This window comes from Macaca fascicularis, chromosome 4 (genome assembly GCF_037993035.2).
Source record: "Macaca fascicularis isolate 582-1 chromosome 4, T2T-MFA8v1.1".
In the NCBI taxonomy this organism is placed as follows: domain Eukaryota; kingdom Metazoa; phylum Chordata; class Mammalia; order Primates; family Cercopithecidae; genus Macaca; species Macaca fascicularis.
In genome coordinates this window covers 161627417-161652209 of record NC_088378.1, presented here as the reverse complement: position 1 = coordinate 161652209, position 24793 = coordinate 161627417, and the positions used below count along the sequence as shown (strand labels likewise).

The 24793-nt window shown below is 42.3% G+C and overlaps 1 protein-coding gene and 1 long non-coding RNA gene across 2 annotated transcripts in view; one reads left to right on the top strand and one right to left on the bottom strand.

Moving 5' to 3' along the window:
• The window catches only part of NEDD9 (neural precursor cell expressed, developmentally down-regulated 9), a 200589-nt gene that overhangs the window by 114856 nt on the left and 60940 nt on the right, over positions 1 to 24793 (bottom strand). Inside the window, exon 2 of the mRNA XM_005554037.4 lies at positions 8805 to 8968. Within this exon, the coding sequence (XP_005554094.1) occupies positions 8805 to 8816 (12 nt within the window). The 5' untranslated portion in view covers positions 8817 to 8968. The remainder of the gene's footprint in view (positions 1 to 8804; positions 8969 to 24793) is intronic.
• LOC135970705 (uncharacterized) overlaps positions 8824 to 24793 on the top strand; it is a 31994-nt gene continuing 16024 nt past the window's right edge. The window contains exon 1 of the long non-coding RNA XR_010586545.2: positions 8824 to 8995. This is a non-coding gene — a long non-coding RNA (uncharacterized lncRNA). The remainder of the gene's footprint in view (positions 8996 to 24793) is intronic.

Here is a 24793-nt window from a genome sequence, read left to right as displayed (position 1 = left end):
TTTAAGAGTATTTATGAGTTTAGCGCAGGCTTCCCCAGTGAATTTTTCTGTCCATGCCCTCACTCATGATGTCTTCATTGTCACCTCTGGAACCAGAAAAATCACAGCTTAAGGAAGCTCAGGTGAGCAACCAAGTCTAGCCCCATCCAGATTCTCAAGGCCTGTTCTCCCACCAGGCCTTTCCTTATGCTCTGCATCTCTCATCTTCTCCTTCAATGATTTCTTTTAGCTGCACTGACTTGACTTTTTATGTGCTATAAAACTCAGGAAGCTTCTATTGAGGGCTTAGTAGGTGCCAAACACAATTCCGAGCAACATGCAAATTTAATCATCACAAGCCCTTCGAGGTAGGTACTATTCTCATTCTCATTTTGTAGCTGAAGAAACTGAGGCACAAAGAGGGTTAATAACTTGTTCAAGGCCCTATTACTTGATAGAGGCAGGACTGGGATTCAAACCAGGCAGTATGGCTTCCAGTCCATATTTTTCTTTTCTTTTCTTTTTATTTTGGAGACAGAGTCTTGCTTTGTCACCCAGGCTGGAGTGTAGTGGTGCAATCACAGCTCACTGCAGCCTCTGCCTCTGGGGTTCAAGCAATTCTCTTGCCTCAGCCTCCTGAGTAGCTGGGACTATAGGTGCACACCACTACACCCAGCTAATTTTCCTATTTTTAGTAGAGAAAGGGTTTCACCATCTTGGTCAGGCTGGTCTCGAACTGCTGACCTCAAATCATCTGCCCACCTTGACCTCCCAAGGTGCTGGGATTATAGGTGTGAGCCACTGCACGCAGCCCCAATCCATATTTTTAACCAGCATCCTACCTGAAAAAGAGCAGTAGAAATATACATATGTGTAGTGTGAAGTGATGTGTGTGTGTGTGTGTGTGTATCTGTGTGTATGAAAAGTTAAATAAAGTTTAATAAAGGGGAAAAATCACTCAGAAGTAATGGAATTAAAGACCTCAAAGGACCTTTTGACTCAACATACATAATTCTAAAGCAAATTAAAAATTTTAGATGGTGAAATTATGTTTTTTAGGTCTAGAATTCCAAAAGTTGAGGCTCAGCATGTATTGGAAATACCATAGAGCTAATGTTAATTGCAGAGATACAGCTGGAATGAAATACTGACTTGCTTCAGGGAATGTTTTTTCTCCCTGTCTCTCTCTGTTTTGGCCTCAGTTTAGTAATGCTGGCTGAGTAGGTATAAAAAATGAGAAGAGAGACATTTTTTGTTTCACTATTCATAGAGAAATTCGTATTTGTATTGAATGGATTGAGGATTCACAAATAAATATAGTTTGTTCCAGTTTGGATTACTAATTTGGTTTGGTGGAAATCTCTGAAGTATCCAGTTCTGTGACAGATTTTTGCCATAGAATCTAGTACTAGGAATGATTTTTAAGAGGTCATTACCTTGACCTTAAAACATCACAGTGAGTGGGCTATTGTCCAAGATGGCCAAATAGGAACAGCTTTGGTCTGCAGCTCCCAGCAAGATCGACACAGAAGATGGGTGATTTCTGCATTTCCAACTGAGGTACCTGGTTCATCTCACTGGGACTGGTTGGACAGTGGATGCAGCCCACGGAGGCCTGAAGCAGGGCAGGGCATCGCCTCACCTGGGCAGCGCAAGGGGTCAGGGGATTCCCCTTTCTTAGCCAAGGGAAGCCGTGACAGACTGTACCTGGAGGAATGGTACACTCCTGACCAAATACTACACTTTTCCCACAGTCTTAGCAACTGGCAGGTCAGGAGATACTCTCCTGTGCTTGGCTCGGTGGGTCCCATGCCCACGGAGCCTTGCTCACTGCTAGTGCAGCAGTCTGAGGTCAACCTGTGACACTGCAGCTTGACAGCGGGAGGGGCATCCACCATTGCTGAGGCTTGAGTAAACAAAGTGTCACAGTGTAAACAAAGAGGCCGGGAAGTACGAACTGGGCAGAGCCCACCACAGCTCAGTAAGGCCTACTGCCTCTATAGATTCCATCACTGGGAGCAGGGCATAGGAGAACAAAAGGCAGCAAACAGCTTCTGCAGACTTAAATGTCCCTGTCTGACAACTCTAAAGGAACAGTGGTTCTCTCAGCATGGTGTTCGAGCTCCAAGAATGGACAGACTGCCTCCTCAAGTGGGTCCCTGACCCCCGTGTAGCCTGACTGGGAAACACTTCCCAGTAGGGGCCGACAGTCACCTCAAATAGGTGGGTGCCTCTCTGGGACGAAGCTTCCAGCGGAAGGATCAGGCAGCAATATTTACTGTTCCGTAGCCTCTGCTGGTGACACCCAGGCAAACAGGGTCTGGAGCTGACCTCCAGCAAACTCCAACAGACCTGCAGCTGAGGGGTCTGTAAGAAGGAAAACTAACAAACAGAAAAGAATAGCATCAACATCAACAAAAAGACATCCACACCAAAACCCCATCTGTAGGTCACCAACGTCAAAGACCAAAGGTAGATAAAACCACAAAGATGGGGAGAAACCAGAGCATAAAAGCAGAAAATTCCAAAAAACAGAGTGCCTCATCTCTTCCAAAGGATCGCAACTCCTTGCCAGCAGGGGAACAAAACTGGACAGAGAATAAGTTTGACTAGTTGACAGAAGCAGGCTTCAGAAGGTTGGTAATAACAAACTTCTCCAAGCTAAAGGAGCATGTTCTAACCCATTGCGAGGAAGCTAAAAACCTTGAAAAAAGGTTAGATTAATGGTTAACTAGAATAAACAGTATACAGAAGATCTTAAATGACCTGATGGAGCTGAAAACCACAGCATGAGAACTTTGTGACTCATGCACAAGATTCAATAGCCTATTTGATCAAGTGAAAGGAAGGATATCAGTGATTGAAGATCAAATTAATGAAATAAAGTGAGAAGACAAGATTAGAGAAAAAAGAATGAAAAGAAACAAACAAGGCCTCCAAGAAATATGACTATGTGAAAAGACCAAATATACATTTGATTGGTGTACCAGAAAGTGACGGGGAGAATGGAACCAAGTTAGAAAACACTCTTCAGGATATTATCCAGGATAACTTCCTGAACTTAGCAAGACAGGCCAGCATTCAAATTCAGGAAATACAGAGAACACCACAAAGATACTCCTCAAGAAGAGCAACCCCAAGACACATAATTGTCAGATTCACCAAGGTTGAAATGAAGGAAAAAATGTTAAGGGCAGCCAGAGAGAAAGGTCAGGTTACCCACAAAGGGAAGCCCATCAGACTAACAGCAGATCTCTTGGCAGAAACCCTACAAGCCAGAAGAGAGTGGGGGTTAATATTCAACATTCTTAAAGAAAAGAATTTTCAACCCAGAATCTCATATCCAGCCAAACTAAGCTTCATAAGTGAAAGAGAAATAAAATCCTTTATAGACAAGCAAATGCTGAGAGATTTTGTCACTACCAGGCCTGCCTTATAAGAAGAACTCCTGAAGGAAGCACTAAACATGGAAAGGAATAATTGGTACTAGCCACTGCAAAAACATGCCAAATGGTAAAGACCATTGACACTATGAAAAAACTGCATCAATTAACAGGAAAATAACCAGCTAACATCATAAAGACAGGATCAAATTCACACATAACAATATTAACTTTAAATGTGAATGGACTAAATGCCCCAATTAAAAGACACAGACTGGCAAATTGGATAAAGAGTCAAGACCCATCAATGCGCTGTATTCAGGAGAACCATTTCATGTGCAAAGACATACATAGGCTCAAAATAAAGAGATGGAGGAAGATCTACCAAGCAAATGGAAAGCAAAAAAAAAAAAAAAAAAAAAAAGCAGGGGTTTCAATTCTAGTCTTTGATAAAACAGACTTTAAACCAACAAAGATCAAAAAGGACAAAGAAGACCACTACATAATGGTAAAGGGATCTATTCACCAAGAAGAGCTAGCTATCCTAAATATATATACACCCAACACAGGAGCACCCAGATTCATAAAGCAAGTCCTTAGAGACCTACAGAGACTTAGACCCCCATACAATAATAATGGGAGACTTTAACACCCCACTGTCAATATTAGACAGATCAACGAGACAGAAGGTTAACAAGGATATCCAGGACTTGAATTCAGCTCTGGACCAAGTGGACCTAATAGACGTCTACAGAACTGTACACCCCAAATCAACAGAATATACATTCTTCCAAGCACCACATCATGCTTATTGTAAAATTAACCACATAATTGGTAGTAAAACACTCCTCAGCAAATGTAAAAGAACAGAAATCACAACAAACCGTCTCTCAGACTACAGTACAATCAAATTAGAACTCAGGATTAACAAAGCCACTCAAAACTACACAACTACATGGAAGCTGAACAACCACTCCTGAATGACTGCTGGGTAAGTAACGAAATGAAGGCAGAAATGAAGATGTTCTTTGAAACCAATGAGAACAAAGACACAACATACCAGAATCTCTGGGACACATTTAAAGCAGTGTAGAGGGAAATTTATATCACTAAATGCCCACAAGAGAAAGCAGGAAAGATCTAAAATCGACACTCCAACATCACAAAAGAACTAGGGAAGCAAGAGTAAGAAATTCAACAGCTAGCAGAAGGCAAGAAATAACTAAGATCAGAGCAGAACTGAAGGAGATAAAGACACAAGAAACCCTTCAAAAAAATCAATGAATCCAGGAGCTGGTTTTTTGAAAAGATCAGCAAAATAAATAGACTGCTAGCAAGACTAATAAAGAAGAAAAGAGAGAAAAATCAAATAGACGCAATAAAAAATGATAAAGGGGATATCACCACTGATCCCACAGAAACACAAACTACCATCAGAGAATACTATAAACACCTCTGAAAAGATCAACAAAATAGATAGACTGCTAGTAAGACTAATAAAGAAGAAAAGAGAGAAGAATCAAATAGACACAATAAAAAATGGTAAAGGGTATATCACCACCAAACCCACAGAAATACAAACTACCACCAGAGAATACTGTAAATGCCTCTACACAAATAAACTAGAAAATCTAGAAGAAATGGATAAATTCCTGGACACATACATCCAACCAAGACTAAACCAGGAAGAAGTTGAATCTCTGAATAGACCAATAACAGGCTCTTAAATTGAGGCAATAATTAATAGCCTACCAACCAAAAAAAGGCCAGGACCAGAAAGATTCACAGCCAAATTCTATCAGAGGTACAAAGAGGAGCTGGTACCATCCCTTCTGAAACTATTTCAGTCAATAGAAAAAGGGGGAATCCTCCCTAACTCATTTTATAAGGCTAGCATCATCCTGATACCAAAGTCTGGTAGAGACACAACAAAAAAAGAGAATTTTAGGCCAATATCTCTGATGAACATTGATGTAAAAATCTTCAGTAAAATACTGGCAAACTGAATCCAGCAGCACATCAAAAAGCTTATCCACCATGATCAAGTCAGCTTCATCCCTGGGATGCAAGGCTGGTTCAACATATGCAAATCAATAAATGTAATCCATCACATAAATGGAGCCAATGACAAAACCCACATGATTATCTCAATAGATGCAGAAAAGCCCTTTGACAAAATTCAACAGCCCTTCATGCTAAAAACTCTCAATAAACTAGGTATTGATGGGATGTATCTCAAAATAATAAGAGCTATTTATGACAAACCCACAGCCAATATCATACTGAATGGGCAAAAACTGGAAGCATTCCCTTTGAAAACTGGCACAACACAAGGATGCCCTCTCTCATCACTCCTGTTCAACATAGTGTTGGAAGTTCTGGCTAGGGAAATCAGGTAAGAGAAAGAAATAAAGGGTATTCAATTAGGAAAACAGGAATTGTCTCTGTTTGTGTATGACATGATTGTATATTTAGAAAACCTCATCATCTCTACCCAAAATCTCCTTAAGCTGATAAGCAACTTCAGCAAATCTCAGGATACAAAATCAATGTGCAAAAATCACAAGCATTCCTATACACCAATAATAGACAAACAGAGAGCCAAATCATGAGTGAACTCCCATTCGAAATTACTATAAAGAGAACAAAATACCTGGGAATTCAACTTACAAGGGATGTGAAGGACCTCTTCAAGGAGAACTACAAACCACTGCTCAACGAAATAAAAGAGGATACAAACAAATGGAAGAATATTCCATGCTCATGGATAGGAAGAATCAATGTCATGAAAATGGCCATTCTGTGCAAGGTAATTTATAGATTCAATGCCATCCCCATCAAGCTACCACTGACTTTCTTCACAGAATTGGAAACAACTACTTTAAATTTCATATAGTATCAAAAAAGAGCCCGCATTGCCAAGAAAATCCTAAGCAAAAAGAACAAAGCTGGAGGCATGATGCTACCTGACTTCAAACTATGCTATAAGGCTATAGTAACCAAAGCAGCATGGTACTGGTACCAAAACAGATATTTAAACCAGTGGAACAGAACAGAGGCCTCAGAAATAACAACATACATCTACAACCATCTGATCTTTGACAAACCTGACAAAAACAAGCAATATGGAAAGGATTCCCTATTTAATGAATTGTGCTGGGAAAACTGGCTAGTTGTATGTAGAAAGCAGAAAGCTGAAACTGGATCCCTTCCTTACACCATATACAAAAATTAACTCAGGATGGATTAAAGACTTAAACACCATAAAAACTCTAGAAGAAAACCTAGGCAATACCATTCAGAACATAGACATGGGCAAAGACCACGACTGAAACACCAAAAGCAATGGGAACAAAAGCCAAAATAGTCAAATGGGATCTAATTAAACTAAAGAGCTTCTGCACAGCAAAAGAAACTATCATCAGAGTGAACAGGCAACCTACAGAATGGGAGAAAATCTTTGCAGTCTACCCATCTGACAAAGGGCTAATATCCAGAATCTACAAATAACTTAAACAAATTTACAAGAAATAAACAACCTCATCAAAAAGTGGGCAAAGGATATGAACAGACACTTCTCAAAAGAAGACATTTACGCAGCCAACAGACATGAAAAAATGCTCATCATCACTGGTCATCAGAGAAATGCAAATCAAAATGACAATGAGATACCTTTCATACCAGTTAGAATGGCGATCCTTAAAAAGTCAGGAAACAACAGATGCTGGAGAGGATGTGGAGAAATGGGAATGCTTTTGCACTGTTGTTGGAAGTGTAAATTAGTTCAACCATTGTGGAAGACAGTGTGGCAATTCCTCAAGGATCTAGAACTAGAAATACCCAGTGATCCCATTACTGGGTATATACCCAAAGGATTATAAATCATGCTACTATAAAGACACATGCACACATATGTTTATTGCAGCACTCTTCACAATAGCAAAGACTTGGAGCCACCCCAAATGTCCATCAATGATAGTCTGGATTAAGAAAATGTGGCACATATACACCATGGAATACTATACAGCCATAAAATTGGATGAGTTAATGTCCTTTGCAGGGACATGGATGAAGCTGGAAACCATCATTCTAAGCAAACTATCACAAGGACAGAAAACCAAACACCACATGTTCTCACTCATAGGTGGGAGTTGAACAACGAGAACACATGGACACAGGGCGGTCAATATCACACACCGGGGTCTGCTAGGGGGTGGGGACCTGGGGAAGGGATAGCATTAGGAGAAACACCTAATGTAAATGACAAGTTGTTGGGTGCAGCAAATCAACATGGTACATGTATAATTATGTAACCAATCTGCATGTTGTGCACATGTACCCTAGAACTTAAAGTATAATTTAAAAAAATCACTGTGATATGACAATCAAACTTGTATTTAATGCCTTCCAGGGAAATCTTTTTGTTGCTTATCAAATTATTTAAAGAAAACATTTCTCGTTATATTTAACTTGGAACCTTTCCCCAGAAAGGAGATGGGGCTGTCCTTGGCTTGATGTGGTGCCCAGAGCTTTTTCATTTGTGTGCAGTTGATGATTGATTCTCTGAGATACAGAAAACAGTTGATCAATCTCAACAGATAAGGGAATTCACCTTTTTTTTTTTTTTGAAGCACGAATTACTCTATGTGCATTTTCTCATTTCATCCTCTGAACAATCTTCCTGTCACCATTTTATAAACGCAGAAACAGAGATTCAAAAAGGTCAGGTCACTGGCTTAAGGTCAACTCTACTACTAAACAGAAAAGCAAGGACCAAAACTCAGATCTTTGTGACCCTCATTGCCACTATGCCATGCGACTATGCCTACCTCCTTTAGAGGCCAACTAATAGGTAAAATTACACATCATTTCTTCTATGAATTTTCATAAAACCTTTAGGAAGCCTTGGTTAGATAGAAAAATTGATTATTTTAATCGTACACTGTACCCCAGGCCAAGTTGATTTTCTTGAGGAATGGCCGAATGGAAGTTGAATGGTTTAAAGGTGACTGGCAAACAGAGAAACAAGGCACCGAAGAACTGGCTATTTCCAAACCTGGGCGATCAGCTTCTGAATGAGTAGTTCAGTGGGTATAACTTCTAGGCTTGCTCAGGCACCATTATGCTAATTGGAATAATCAATCTGCATCCCAGAAGACTGCTTCCCCAGAGATTTCAGGATGGAAGAGGATGCCCTGTGGGCATCAGTGTATCCATGTAAAAAATTCACCTAACAGAGCAAAATCTGGCAGTCTAAACAGTATTTTCCCCAAATGTTAGTTGCAGGTATGTATGACCAAAACAAAAACAAAAACAAAAACAAACCAAAAAAAAAAAAAAACCAGCAAAAAACTCCCCACTATTTGTATTATTATTGCAGGGGCTGAGCAAACTGGAAAAAGGGGAATCACAAATTGTCTGTTTTTTTCTCTCAGTACTCACCCTTGTCCACATTTTCCCCCAAGGAATGTTGCGGCTCTGGATCTTGGAAAGGACAATTCCGACGTTTTACTCTGCCGACCAGTTTCTTCGTTTTCATAACTCTACTTGAAGAACACGTGATGTTTGCCAGTGTCTGACATTACAGACCTCACAGCTTACTGAATCTGAAAACAGGAGATAGAGATGGAAAGGTTGGTAAACTCTGAAAAAAATTGAGATGCTTTTCATCATTTAGGGATTGCATCAGAGCAGTTGGAAAAGCCAAATCCATAGTCTCGTGAATGGAATCCATCATCCATTCATTCATGCAATCAAAGAAAGCATTTATGGGGTTCTTACTATGCTTTAGTTGGAACTTCAAAGACGCATAAACTATAGTAACGTCCTCAAGGATCCCACAGTCTCACTGAACAAACAAAAACACCGCACAATAAAATGTTACATCATTTCGGGTCAAATGTGCAGTGGGTCCGGTGAGGGCACAAAGGAAGAAGGTCAATCTTGAATGGAGTCTTGAGAGATGGGTAGATGTTTGCCAGGTGTTTTGTATGGATAGTAGAGGTGAGAGTGAAATTTCCTTGCCTGTAACCTACAGTTTTAGTATGGTCATCGATTTCACTGATTGTTTTCTACTCTCCCATCCCTATGGCCTCACCATCCCCCTTTAAACCAACTTAATATGTTACTGCTTTTATCATTTTGAAGCCACAAGATGTGGCTGACTCTACCTCTTACCAGCAGCTTGCGAAGGTCACTGGAGCCATCTGCTTTTCTTGTTTCCAGAAAAGGAGAAAAACTAGTGTTTTGGAAATGTGGCTTTTAAATAGCTTAGATGCAAAGCCCAGAATTTGATTTTTTTGGGAAAAACATGGACTGGGCTTTCGGTGAGTTAGTACTGGCCAATTTTTCACTTCTCTTTCAACATCTTGCAGCTGGAAGCCTGTTTTGAGGTGGTATGTGTGTGTGTATGTGTATGCATTTGTAGGTTATAGTTGGGATGTATATTCTTAGAAAAACCCTCATATTTAAACCACACAGGGCACATGAATATCTTTTTGAGAATTGGTAATGTGAATCTTTGTAAAAGGACGGTGTTTTCCTATCAAGAATAATGTAAGAAGTTGCTTTAAAAGGGGAAGCAGAAAAATAAGAATTGTGCCTGGCACATAATAGAAGCTCAGCAAACAATTTAATGAACCTATGCAGCTGCCCTTAGGAGGAAGTCTTCCTAGAACTCTTTTCCAAACAGGATAATTGGGAGTTGGTCTCCTTTCGCTTCTACCAGGATGGGAACAGCCTCCTGTAATTTCAGTTTGATAAACACAGTGTTTATAGTCTTGGCTAGGAGGGGCAAAAAGGAATTTTCCTCTGAGGCACTTGCAGTGGCTAGGCAAGAGGACACGGGCCCATGACTCATTTGCTCTGCCTGAACCCATGTGTGGTTTTCCCAGTATCTTGGCCCCACACGGGGTGGAGAACCAGAAGGGAGAGTTACTGCATTTCCAGCGTCCTGTCTATTGCTTCTTTAGGTACTCACACCTTGAGGCATTTTAACTGCCCAAGGTGTCTGCGCTTGTAAGGCAACCTCTCAGAGCTGATTTGTCTATGGGGATACCATAAACTACAGTACCAGAAATTTTATATATATATATACACACACACACACACACACACACACATCATTAATTCTTTACTGGGAAATATAACACACATATAGAAAACTGTATAAAATGAATGTATAGCTTAATAAATTGTCATAAATTTAACAGCCACGCAGGTCAAGACATAGAGTACTGCCAGGACTCCAGAAGCTTTCCAAGTGCCCTTTCCAATGTGACCTCTTTCTTTCCCATAAAGGAGGTACTACCCTTATCCACATGCACCGGGTACTCTGTTGGGCCTTGTGCTTTTGGGCTTCCATCTTTCCTCCAGCCATGCACTTTCTGAAGGGGAAAGAGGTCTGTGGGACCAAGAGACCACGCCTACCTGAGACCCATGTCTCCCTTTCGAGACCCCGTGCCAAGGACCAGGACATTGGGACTTCCTGTTCAAATGATTCCAAACTTACTTCCTGGTCTTTGTGGGCTCGTCTTTACGTCCTTCTTCCTGAGGGGAACCTGGAGGCAGATATTTGTAAAAGGCCACGGGTGAAGTTTAGACTTGAGGGCTCAAGAGTGATATATATGAGCACCAAGGCCCTTGGGTTATGGGATGGAACAGGGCTGGGGCATGAGGGTGGATGGCTGGATCTAGGGGAAGCTTCTTCCTGTGGCACATGTTCTAGCAGGAAGATCCAAGCAGTCCAAGAATTCTAAGATCCAACGTGGTTTCTCAGGTCACTATGAAGAGATATTTGTCCAAGTAGGAGGATGGGACATCTTTTATTTAACAGCTTGTCAGTTTAATTTATAATTTTACAATTTACAATTTTATAATACAATACAATATTAGGCCCATAACATGCAGTTCTCCATCTGTACTTTTACCTTAAGCCCCACAAAAAAACTTCTTTGTAATGCTCCAAGGAATCCTGTCAATTTATTATTTGGAAGAATGTCAGACATTGATCCTTTGTTTTAAACTCATGATAAGAATCAGATAATATGTACTTTGAAGTCATGTCAAAGGAAAAGAATAATTCCATATGACATATATTGCAGATTTTTATTTGTATATAAGCAAAGCAGTGTCTAAAGTATATTTATATGTCCTCAATTACTGAATGTGCCAGTTTTCTGTTGAGGGTGGGCCTGCCCACAGGTGACTATCTGGACTCTTCTGGTCATTCCCTCCTTAGTTTTCTCTGTGCTTTACTATGTCACTTGGCACTCCTATACAATAAAGTGACTTCCCCTGTTTTTAAACTTTGGATAAATGGATCACAGCATAAGTTCTTTTGTGTGGGCTTCTCCCACTCAGCATTATGTTTGAGCAATACATCTGTTATTGCCTGTAGCTGTAGTTTGTAATTTGCATTGCTGTATGGTATTCCACTGTATGGATATGCCAGCATTTTTCCATTCTATTAATAATGTTCATGGACAATTGTGTTGTTTCCAGCACTAGCCCATTATGAATAATAATGCTACACAGATCTTTATCTGTTTCTGTTGTGTTTATATGGAATTGCTGGATGATAGGTTTCCATCCATCCCTTCCTGCCTTCCTGCCTTCCTGCCTTCCTTGTTTCTTTGTGTTGTCCAGGTTGCCTCAAGGGATTCTCTGTCCTCAGCCTCCTGAGTAGCTGGGACTACAGGCTCATAGCACCTTGCCCGCTTTGTTTTCAGCTTTAACAGAAAATACCAAACTGTTTCCAAAGTGGTTGTATCAATTGATATTCTCATCAACAAGGTATAATAGCTCCCATTGCTTCTGACAATATTTAGTATATATTTTTTAAATGTTGACCATTTTGTACTAGGAATAATAGTAGTGTGTCACCACCCCTGTAAAACATTAATGGTTTTTTTCTCTATTATTTGTATATGAAGATACTGAAGTGAATATGGTAACTTAGAGTTTCAAGTTGACTGCTAATAATATTAGTAGATGTATAGAATAGTAACATCAATAATATTTATAATAATATCTATAGCTTTTATTTGAAATATGGCAGCTAAAGGAAGATTGGTAGTCTTAGAAGATTACAGTAATAAAATCCAAGATGTAAACAGAGTCAGCCCATACAGCATTTTAAAATAACAGAGAAATGAACAGACTGACCCAGGGATACATCGACACGCCACTAGGAAGGCAGCTGGTACCCACCTCATCCTTTCCCAGGGGTGTGTGTCCCCAGAGCATGCTCTGAGAGTTGTGGCAGCACTGAGCACAGATTGCTGAATTGCCCAGCTGGGACCAGTCAGGACCACTGCAGAAGAGGGAGACCAGCTGGGGAGCCTGTTAGCCTGCAGCTCATTAGTATGCCACATCTGACAGCGTGTCTTCCTCCAGGAAGCAGCAACAGCCATGTGCTCCAAAAGCAAGGGCCATGAGCAGGCCTCTTCAGCAGAAATAGCCACAGCCTCCTCACATGCCCACTTCCCTCTCTGCCCACTGAACCCCTGAGCTTCCCCACTTCACCCTCCTCTTGCCAATATACTCAACCTCCTTGCCGTTTGTCCTTTTCATGCATTGCCCTGGCCAAAGCCCAGCCTTGGATGAGCTCAACTGTTTACTTACTCTGCATCAATCGCCCAGCTATTGAGCATGGCTGGCAAAACCGCACACCCTGCAGACGGTGCCACTGCAAACTCACGGTCACCAATGCCATCTAGATCCTTGTTGCTGTCAGGCAACCCTCTGGAGTTCCCTGGCCATCTCACCTTCCTGTTCTCCTATTTTCCTAATTAAAAGGAGAGTAGATTATCTTCTGCAATGCTACATTGAATGGGGCCTATTCTAGACACAGCAGGCTGCTGCAGTTTATACACATTGGATGTTTCAAGCTTTCGCCACGTTTTCCAACGTCTCTGGTTTTATTGCCTGTCCGTCTTCCGTGCCCCAATCTTAAACCCTGCTGTTGACCTCCGTAGGCAGTCTCCCCACCTGCTCCACAAAGAAAGCAGGAGCCCTCTGAAATGAACTTCCTCAACTTCCCTCCTCCACATCTGCAGATTCACTTCACATTTCAACTCATCCCTTTTTCCTTCCCGCATCCTTGTGACAATAAGGAAAATGTCTCCTCTCATGCCCAAGTGAATCCCTCCACCTGTCACTCAATGCCATCCTGTCTTGCCTTCTACGGGACTTTTCTCCGTATATGACCTCTCTCCTGACTTGCTCCCAGCAGTCATGCCTTTCCTTTAACACCCTGAAGTCAGGTTTTCCCCTAGCTGACTGAGTCCTTCAGCTCGCATGGCCTTCATCCAAGCAGGGCAGGAGGGTTGAATTGTGTCCCCCCAAATTAATATGTTAAATTCCTCATCCCCAGTATCTCAGAATGGGACCTTATTTGGAAATAAAGTCATTGCAGATGTAATTAGTTCAGATGAGGTCCTACCAGAGCAGGGTGGGCCCCTCATCCAACTGGACTGATGTCCTTGTAAAGAGGAGTAATATGCAGAGGAAAGTTGATATGAAGAAACACGGGCAGATTCTTTCCTCACAGCCCTCTCGAGTCACCAACCCTACTGACCCCTTGGTCTCTTCCAGCCTCCCGAGCTGTGAAACAATCAATTTCTGTTTAAGCCCCGCAGTCTGTGGTGCTTAGTGACAGCATCCCTGGGGAACTGCATTAGAATTCTGCTTATTAACTTTCCCACCTTATGCAAGTTAGCGTGTTTCCCTCTGTAAGCTTCAATCTCTTCATCTAGAAAAGGAGATGCAGGAGCACTTACCGCATGAGATTGTTGTGAACATTAAATAAGAAGAAGGAAGTACCACGTTAATCACAGTGCCCAGCTGTATTAGTTTGTTAGAGCTGCCATAATAAAGTATCACAGACTGGGTCGGGCGCGGTGGCTTACGCCTGTAATGCTAGCACTTTGGGTTGGGTGCGGAGGAACTTCCAGTTCTTCTGTTTTCACTGGTGACCGTCTGGTGTTTGTTTTCTCTACCTCACCAAAGGGGCTCTTCCCAACACCCTTTGTTCTAAATCCTTTTTCCTAAACCCAGTGGACCACTTTGAGTCTGACTTTACTTGACATCTCTGCAAAATTTGACATCATTGACCATGTTTCCCCTTTTAAATGATGCTCTTTCCTTGGTGCTAGTCTGTCTGGGTGTTTCTCTTCATCTCCCATCATGGCACTGAGCCTCCAGTTCTGTCCTCAGCCTCCTCTGCTTTCACCACCTGCAACCACAACTTCAGTTTCCACCTACAGCTTCAGGACTCCCAAACCTGTCTCTCCAGCCCGGGTCTTCTCTCCAACTGGCCCTGGACAGCTTCCCTTGATGTCCCTCTCCCACCTTGTGCTCCACCTCTCCAAAAGACACACCCCATCTGCTAATCCAAATGGATATTTTCAGCTTTGGTCTCCTCTCAGTGAATGGCACCACCACCCACACTAGATGCTAGGCCTCATCCTAATGGTCTCCATTGTCCATCTTCCCCATGGCTTTCAAGATGTCCTTTCAATGATGCCTCCTGCAGTGCTATTGTACCTCTCCATTCCTCTCTGTCCCTACTGCTGTCATGTTCAGGCCACTTCCATTCTCATCTGGATTACTGCATTGGCCTTTGAGACTTGGCTCATCTCTCTACAATCCTTTCTTCATGCTGCAACCAGAGCTAATGTCTCTAAAATGTCAACTGTGTCACGTGAGTTACCAATCCCTGAAGTTTTTTAGTCAACTGATGGAATTTTTAATATTATGGAATTACTATGGAAATGTTTTAAGTTTGATAATGGTATTACGATTTTATATTATATATGTGTGTGTGTGTATCTATCTATCTATATCTATATATATATATAAAAAAGAGTCCTTATCGTTTGAAGATTCACACTGAGTATTTGCAGACCAATAATCCAGTGGGGTGGGGAGAGTGGGGAGACAGTAAAACAAGGTTTTCCATGTGCTGAGAATTATTGAATCTAGGTAATTGATACTACTCTTTCTAATTTTGAAACATTCTACAATAAAATATTTTTGAAACAAAATCCCTAAACTCAAGCAAAACAAAAAGTACTGCAATGTTTTTCTTATTGTTCTTAAGACAGTGTCCAAAATTCTTAAGATGACTCATAAGGCCATACATGGTCTGGCCTCTGTCTACCTTTCTTTCAAGTGCAGGACCCCCAGGGCTTATTGAAGATTTGTGAAGTGGATGGATGGATAGATGGATTAGTGGGTAGACAGAGGGATGGGTAGATGAATGGATGGATGAATAGATGGATGGGGGGTGGATGGGTAGATAGATGAATATCTAGATAGATGGGTAGATCAGTGGGTGGATATATGATGGATGGATGGATAAATGAATAGATAGATGGTGGGTGGATAGATGGACGTATGAATAGATGAATGGGTGGATGGTTGAATGGATGGGTGGATTAATGAATAGATGGATGGGTGGATAGATGGTGGATGGATGGTTGAATAGATGGATGGTGGGTGGATGGATGGGTGGGTGGATGGATGGGTAGGTGAATGGATGGATGAGTGGGTAGATGGATGGATGGATGGCAAATGAATGAATAGATGGATGGGTGGATGGATAGGTGAATGGGTGGATGGATGGATAGATGGGTGGATAGATGAATAGATGGATGGGTGGGTGGCTAAGTGAATGGAAGGATGGATGGATGGATGGATGGATGAATGGGTGGAAAGAGAGTAGGAAAGGATCCTATGTTCCTACCCTCACTCTGCAAATAACTTTCTTTGAGACCTTTGAATTCTCACTCTTTTTGGATCTCAGTTTCCTCATTTGCAACAGGAAGAGTAAACAAGCTCATCATTTTTTAGGAGAGAGGTGCCAGTTTTAACTATTTTACTATTTTGGAAGTCACAGTAAAATTTGTTTTAAAAAATTGTTTCATTGTTAAAAAATAAAAAATTTACATTTGCTGGATTAGGTGACATTTCAGATCCTTCCCAACTGCAATAGACTGTGATTACAGGGAGGTTTTACAAGTTAAAGCATATGGATTTGGTGAACACAGAGTACAGACTTTTCTCAAAAATCCTGATTTAATAAAAGTTATTTTTTTCTAGTAAAGGAACTTGTTATAGGACTTACTAACACAATTCAATTTGTAAGCCTTTTAAAGAAACTCACATAAAACATTTGCAAATTAGAAAAGCAGTCTTTTCTTGGACCATATGTTGAGATTTGGGGTTTAGAAGTATGCTCACTGTCCACATGCTGCAAGCAAGCACTCTACATAAACAGGACCTTTAGATGAGGAGATCCTTGTGGATTCTAACTGTGACTGCTCCATCTTTGTTACCCCAGCTGAGCACCTGGTGCATAGTAAGTGCTCAGTAAAATTTTGCTTTAAATGAGGACCTAGGATGAAGAAGACTCTCAGTGGGGCTCTGTTAGAATTTTCAGTGATAGGAAAGGAAAATAACTTCCTTCCAAAGAAAGGAGAGTGTAGGGAGAAAGCTAGAAATATGGATGAAGGAAGACGTACTCTTGGCTCAGGCATGGGTAAAAATGGCAGGGCTTCTGCTCGTAGGGCGGTTCTCTCTATAGATTGAAATAAGCAGGATTGAGCAAGGCAGCTTTTATGCCCCCCTCAAAATAGTCTAGATTCCTGATTTCCTGGCTAATCCACTTCATTTCCTACACTGACGCTTGTGGACCATCCAGTCTACGTTTTTTCTCATCCCTCCTTGGGTGTTCCTCTAGTCTGATATCTGACCCTTATATTTAAGGTCCTTGATGGAAAGCCACATGGCAGCTGCAGAGATACACCAGGTTTTCCAAACTTCTGTAACTCCCATTCAGCCATGTGCAGCTGGCAGCTTGTGATGGTGTTCACAGTGGGAAGAACTGTAACCTGCAAGTCAGGAGGCCTGGGCTCTACTCTCAGGTGTGCAACTTCGGGCAATTCAGCCATTCCTGAGTCTCAGTTTCCTCGTGTGTAAAATAAAGAAATCACACAAAAATACATCCTCAGTTTTGTATCTTATTTAGGTTATAACCTGGATATATAATTAGTGGGATACCAGAAAAGGCCTTTATCAGTTATGAATGTTATAAATTGAGTGAAGCTCTCTGGTTAGCCTGTCGCCAAATGAGTAGTGTCCTAAGGGAATGGAGACTGATTTAGCTCTGTCTTCCTGATGGTTCTGCCTGAGGGTAATTCTGGGCCCAGGATCAATGCAGCCAGCAGAGCTACTTCCTGGGCTGCTGACAGTATCTGAAGCAGAGGTCCCTTGAAACTACAGAGTCACTGACTTGTCTTCCTTAGCAACTTTATTTCCCCAGGCTGTGGAGCCCTACCAAGATTTTGCTTGGCAGTTGATGAGGGAGTCAGTCCTTCTACCACGATGGGATTCACACAGTTTATTTTGGTAGGTAACTAAGGCAGACAGAGATCATTAAACCCTTCATAAAACAGCTCATCAGCCACCTGCTTGCAGAGCAAAAGGTTGCTCTTTGGCAGCAAAGATCGTGTTCTTCAGCCCGCTCTTGGGTCTCATGCAAGATTCTACCAAGGTTGCCTGGGAAAACTTTTTGGTTATGATATATTTCTTTCCATTTGTATAAAAGCAACCAATAAATACCAGTGACCTTGTCAGGCCATGCCAAAGAAGAATTTGTTGGGATTTAATATCCCAATGCATTGGATGTACTTGAATTTGGCTGAACAGTCAAATTGGGTGGTTTGGCTCCATTTAACCAGTTTACATGTTGTTGGTGTATAGCTTTGCAAATGACTTTGGTTCTTACTGAATGATCACTAGAGGGGATTGGCTTATAAATGAATTCAAAATCCTCAGGTGTGTTTTAAAGATCTACAAAACAAGCCTTTCCTTTGTTGTAAATGGGCAAGACTCAATAAGGAAAGTGAGATGAAAAGAGCTATTAGTTCATCTGTGAGTGCATCCAAATATGCACCCTGAAGGCAAAGCAACACATCATTCATGCTTTAACGTGTTCTACAAACAGCAAGATATTCCAAACTACTGCCAACCACCTGACCAGGAAAAAGGGCATGGTGGTGATCATGAAATAATTGAGGGTAAAAGGCAGGGTTATAAGTCCTTTAAACCCTTTTGAGCTTAGGTAATGTCTTGCTGGGCACATGGCTCTGATTCTTTCTCTGGTCTTTGCCAGCAGATTTTTAGGAATCTCCTGGCAGAAGAGCATTGCTTGTGGCACCTTCTACTCCTCCAGTGCTCTTGGACGCTGACTATTTACAAGGGCTTTCAACTGCCTCCTTCACCCATCTGGTATTAATTTTGATTTCTTCATTATTGGGTCTCTGATTCATCTCTACGCAGACCTTTGAGTTTCCTGAAGGCTTTGCTTCCCCAGACAGGGTGCCCCACCCAAGTAAGTTCACTTGCTGTTTGCTTTGAGGAAAGTCAGGATCTAGAGTTCCCCAGCTCAGAGGACAAGACTATGATTCACTTTATTATCAAAGTCAAGATGGAGAGGATTTCCTTCATCTCCCTTTACTCTCACTCCCACGTCTGATCGTCTCACCAGTAATGGGATCTTGGCATTTCTAGCTTGTAGGATCACCCAGCTCCCTTCATTCTGCCCTGTGTCTCCATCTCAGTTGCCTCTGTCTTAGCTCACAGCCTCTTTCCCGGACTGTTGCAATTGTCTTCACATTGTATCCTAAAGGCAGTGGGGTAGGCTTGGAAACGCTTTCATTGGGAATTAACTTGATTACATTTTCTTGCATAAGAATCACACTGAAAATAGTCGCTAATTCATTAAAGGGGCAGTTGAAATGGAGGTGGAGAGAAATCCATTATAAAGCTGTGCTCCAGATAAGAATTATAAGGAAGGTTCAGATTAAGCCGGAGACAGGTACAGTGAAGAGGAGAGGAAACGGATATTTAGCAAGGAGAACCAAAAGAGCATAGTAACTGATTTGAATTACAAGGGAGCCGTTGGTCATAAATGTCTCCCGAAAAAACCTTTGGAGACTGCATGGATGCTAGTATCATTCTGAGAAAGAAGAAATTAAAAATTGAGTCTATGGGGGAAATGGTGAATTTGAATGTGGCATGTTAAGTTCCAGTTTCATGTGGAGAATGTCCAATGGGGAGAGAATCTGTAAGCAGTTATATATCCCAAGTCTGAGATTCAGAGAGAGAGAATGTTGAAGACAGAGATTTTACAGTCATGAGCTTAGAGCTGGTGGTTAAAGCAAGAGCGCTTATAACATCAGCCAGACAGAGCTTTTTAAATGAGATAGGGGGCCGGGCATGGTGGCTCACACTTGTAATCCCAGCAGTTTGGGAGGCCAATGCAGATCACCTGAGGTCAGGAGTTTGAGACCAACCCAGCCAACATGGTGAAACCCTGTCTCTACTAAAAACACAAAATTTAACTGGGTATGGGAGTGCAGGCCTGTGATCCCAGCTACTCGGGAGGCTGAGGAAGGAGAATCGCTTGAGCCTGGGAGGTGGAGGTTGCAGTGAGCACTCCAGCCTGGGCAACAGGGTGAGGTTCTGTCTCAAAAAAATAAATTAAAAAAAAAGAGAGAGAGGAAGATGGCAGGATCCTGGGGACTATCACTCCTAGAGGGCCACACAGAAGAAAGAGGGCTGGAGGAGATTCAGGATGGTGTGTTATTACACAAAGATGAGAGGAAATAACTTGACAATTAAATTTTGGAGATTCTTGAGATCAGTTTCAACAAAATGATGGGGACAGGCACCAACTGTCGCTGGGTTGACCTGCGAATGAGAGATGAGAAACTGCAGACAGAGTCTAGACTTCTCTTTCTAGAAACTTTGCTGTAAAGAAAAGATTATAAACGGGAAATGGGTGATAGCATGTGTGACCAGTGCACCCAAGAACAGGAAGGCACATGTGATAGTTAGTTCTACATGTCCACTTGACTGGGCCACAGGATGTCCAGACATTTGGGCAAGCATTATTCTGGGTGTTCCCATGAGGGTGTTTTGAAATGAGATTAATGTGTATATCAGTAGATTGGGTAAAGCGGGTGGCCCTCCCGATGTGGGTGGGCCTTGTTCAATCAGTAGAAGGCCTGAATAGAAGAAAAAGGTGGACCTTCCCCTGAGTAAGAGAGAAATCCTCCTGCTTGGTTGTCTTTGAACTAGAACATTGGCTTTTTCTCACCTTTGGACTTAAATGGAGACATCAGATCTTCCTGGGTCAGAAGACTGCTGGCCTTTGTGCTAGAGCTACGTGATCAGCTCTGCTGGGTCCCACACCCTCAGACGCAGACAGGAACCACACTATCAGCTCTCCTGGGTCCCCAGTTTGCCGACTCATCCTGCAGATCTTGGGACCTGCCCGCCTCCGTGATCATATGAGCCAAGTTCTTACAAGAAATCACTTTCTAAATATATATGTGCATCCTATTGGTTCTGTTTCTCTGGAGAACCCTGAGTAATGCAGCACAAAATGGAAAAGAAAAGAGAAAAATAGAAAAGAAGGAAGGAAGGGAGGGTGAGAGGAAGGTGTGGGGGGGATGAGAAACAGAGCCTGTGTGCTTTGCAAATGTGGGGAGACGGCGGGTCACTGCTTCATTGTCTGTGATCTCTGACGGCATTGATGACTCATTCATGTTACATAATTAGAATTCACCTTCAGACTTTGCTGTCTTACAAATTTGTCTCATAGAAACAAGGCTTCCTAGCTTGGCTTGTTTTCTTGTTACTCAGGGGCTGTTGCTAGCATAAGGTCATACTTAGAAAACTGAACCCTCAATAAGATTACTCAGAGACTTGGCAGCTTTTTCCCTGGCCATTTTGTCTTTAAGTTAAAAAAAAAAAAAAAAAAACCAGCTCACTCTTCTAAAATGACATTACATGTCATTTTGAAATATGTCCTGTAGGCCGGCCCTGAAATGTATGGTCTTTCTGGATATTCATGGGAGAGAAGTTTTGTTTTCAAAAATGTAAAAAAAAATTGTTTTACTCTAAAAAAGTGTCTCTGATAACCCAGTTTTTAGGAAACTATCTGCTGAAAAGAAACAACAGGAGAGGTGAGAATTTGTCCAGTTTATACCTGCTTCATTTCTGCCATTATCCTATTCTGGGATAACTTCAGAAACCACTAGGGCCATTTAACCGAGAGATTTATTAGACACTTAGAGTTCATTATGTTTCTGCCTTGTTTTTATAATGTGTTTGTTATAAAATTAAAGTGACAAAGATAAACAACTGTATTTGTGGCTGTGCAGATGCCATGTGGAATATCTGCCCAGCTTGGAGAGATTCCCCTGGCTCTTCTGCCCACTCCGAACAGCAGGACCCACATTTCGGCTTGGACAATATAACCAAGCTCTGCTGTTCACAGCTGCCTGGCCCAGGCATGGGGGCCTGGCCCCAAGTTCAGGGCCAACACCCTTTTCTGGGAACGGGAAATCAAAGCAGAAAAGCATCCCGTGCACTCACACTCTCACACACTGACATACTCACATACACACATGCACACTAACATACACGCTCTCACACTCACACTCGTGCACACTCGCACATGTACACTCGCACACGCACACTCACATGGAGTCACACACTCTCACACACTGACACACTCACATACACACATGCACACTAACATACACACTCTCACACTCACACTCGTGCACACTCGCACACGCACACTCACATGGAGTCACACACACTCACACACTAACATGCACACTCACACACTGGTGCACACTCGCACTAACAAGTGAATACTCTCACACTGATACACTCATGCACACTCACACACACACACTCACACTCACACACAAACATGCACACGTGCACACAAAGTCAGTGAGTCTCTCCAACTGTGAATTTGGTCACTGTGAGCTTCCACCTGTACCTGTTGTAAGGATTGAAGAGAAGACAGGAAAAAAATATTTCAAGAAAGAAGACCCAAATAGAAGCAGCAATGGGTGACAGGCCCTGTATCCCCAGCTGTTCTGGGGTCTCTCAGCTCCTAGATGCTGTCCCTTCTGGGAGCGTGGCTGCACTCCTGCGTCCAGTACCATGAAACGTGTCCTTCTCCTTACAGTGACCACCCCCTGCCCCTCTTTCTCCCCCAGCCCGCCACCAAGCTGAGTTGAACTGTATTTTGTTACTCACAGTCAAAAAAATCTTAATTCATTAGGTTACAATTCTAAATATAAAAATACATCTTTCTTGGGTTGTATAATAAAGAATCGGATTTGAGAATTTTGATGGTTGCAGCTATGGGAAGTGAGAGGGGGAACTTGGACTTCCAATTAAATAACCTTCTATACTCCCTCACCTTTTTCTTATCCCAGGAAAGTCTCAGGAACTCGTTGCAATAGGGACTGCCACGCCCTGTTGTGCTATTGGTGAAGAGAGGGTCACGCAGTGCCTACGACGAGCGATTTGTTCATATCTATCCAGATTGCACGTGTGCACACCCACGCATCCCCAAATGCCATCCTCAGGAGTTTATGCTGCACACGGACTGGCACATGTGCAGAAAGACATAGTGCAGGGCTACTTGCTACAACATTGTTGGTGATAGCCACGTATTGGAAGCAACCTGAATTTTTGTTAATAAAGGATTGGCTACATAAATTATGCTAATCTATACAACTGGAGTACTAAGATGCCATAATAAAGAATGAATGAGGTCTTTATGTTTGGAAAGATCTCTAAGACGTAATAGTGAGTGGAAAGTGTAAGGTGCAAACACTGTGTTTTACAGGCTGTCGTTTGGGGGCTGACAACATCTATTCAAATGTGCTTACATATATGTTGAAAACACTTTGGAAAGAAAAACAATAAGTCAGTACCAGTGGTTTACTTGTGTGTATGAATGTGTGTATGGCAGGGGTGGGGTAGGGGCAGGTGGCTTAGGTGCAAGACAGGAATAGCAAAGAGACTTTTTAACCACATACTTCTCAAGAGGTCAAAAAACCTGTTGAAGCATGTGTTGTTAACCATGATAGAGAAAGGGGGGGGGGGGGAATATGAAGGGAGGGAGATAGGGAAAGAAGGAAAAAGAGAAGAAGAAGAGGCAGAGAAATGGAGGGGCAAAGAAAGGAAGGAAGGAAGAAGGGGGGAGGGAAGAAGGGAGGGAAAGAAGGAAAAGGAGGGAGGGAAAGAAGGAAGGAGTGAGGGAGGGAAGGAAGGAGGGAGGGAGGGAAAGAAGGAAGGAGTGAGGGAGGGAAGGAAGGAGGGAGGGAGGGAAAGAAAGAAAGAGGGAGGGAGGGAGGGAAGGAGGGAGGGAGGGAAGGAGGGAGGAAGGGAAGAAGGGAGGGAAAGAAGGAAGGAGTGAGGGAGGGAAGGAAGGAGGGAGGGAGGGAAAGAAGGAAAGAGGGAGGGAGGGAAAGAAGGAGGGAGGGAGGGAGGGAGGGAGGATATTGGCTCTTTCCTGAAGTTACAGCTTAACAAATAAAAGCCAAGGCCACCAGCAGCAATGGTTTGAGCAGTGAAGGACCACGTAGTCATGACTCCGACACAGAAAGCTGTTTAAAGTGCCATGAGCCCGGTGAGGTGTGTAGGACAGACATACGATTGCTTGCAAATAAGTAGCAGAGCAATGAGCTGTGTTTTGTGTTTATCGGCAGGTTTTCTTTGTCTTTCAAGGGAGCTGGGAGAAACACAAGTCTGAAACTCAAACCTATCTCAGTCATTCCTTTCCCTTCAACTAGACCTGAACCTCAGGAGATCTGGAGTATGTGCTGAATTCTACTGGGAACTGAGCCCTCTGAATATTATTATTGTTTTGCTAATACTTTTTGCTGGAAAGTACATTAAACCAGGATGTGTTGTACCTCTTGCTTTGCCAGACTATTTAAATGCAAAAATGAACAGATATCCAACTTAAGGCTGATCCAGGTTTTTCATGATCTAGCCAGCGGAGACAAAGATTCCAGGAAAAATCTCTAGGGAAGGCCAAGGATTTTAGAAAGCATCTGTGGACAAACAAATGCAATGTTAGTGGGCTAATTTCCATAATCAAATGAAGCTAATGGAAGTGCTTTGTGAATTGATGCCCATCAATGATAGACAGGATAAAGAAAATGTGGCACATATATACCATGGAATACTATGTAGCCATAAAAATGAACCAGTTCATGTCCTTTACAGGGACATGGATGAAGCTGGAAATCATCATCCTCAGCAAACTAACCCAGGAACAGAAAACCAAACACCACATGTTCTCACTCATAAGTGGGAGCTGAACAATAAGAACACGTGGACACAGGGAGGGGAACATCACATAGCAGGGCCTGTTGGGGGGTGGGGGACAAGGGGAGGGAAAGCATTAGGACAAATGTCTAATGCATGCAGGTCTTAAAACCTAGATGACAGGTTGATAGGTGAGCAAACCACCATGGCACATGTACACTTATGTAACAAACCTGCACGTTCTGCACATGTACCCCAGAACTTTAGGAAAA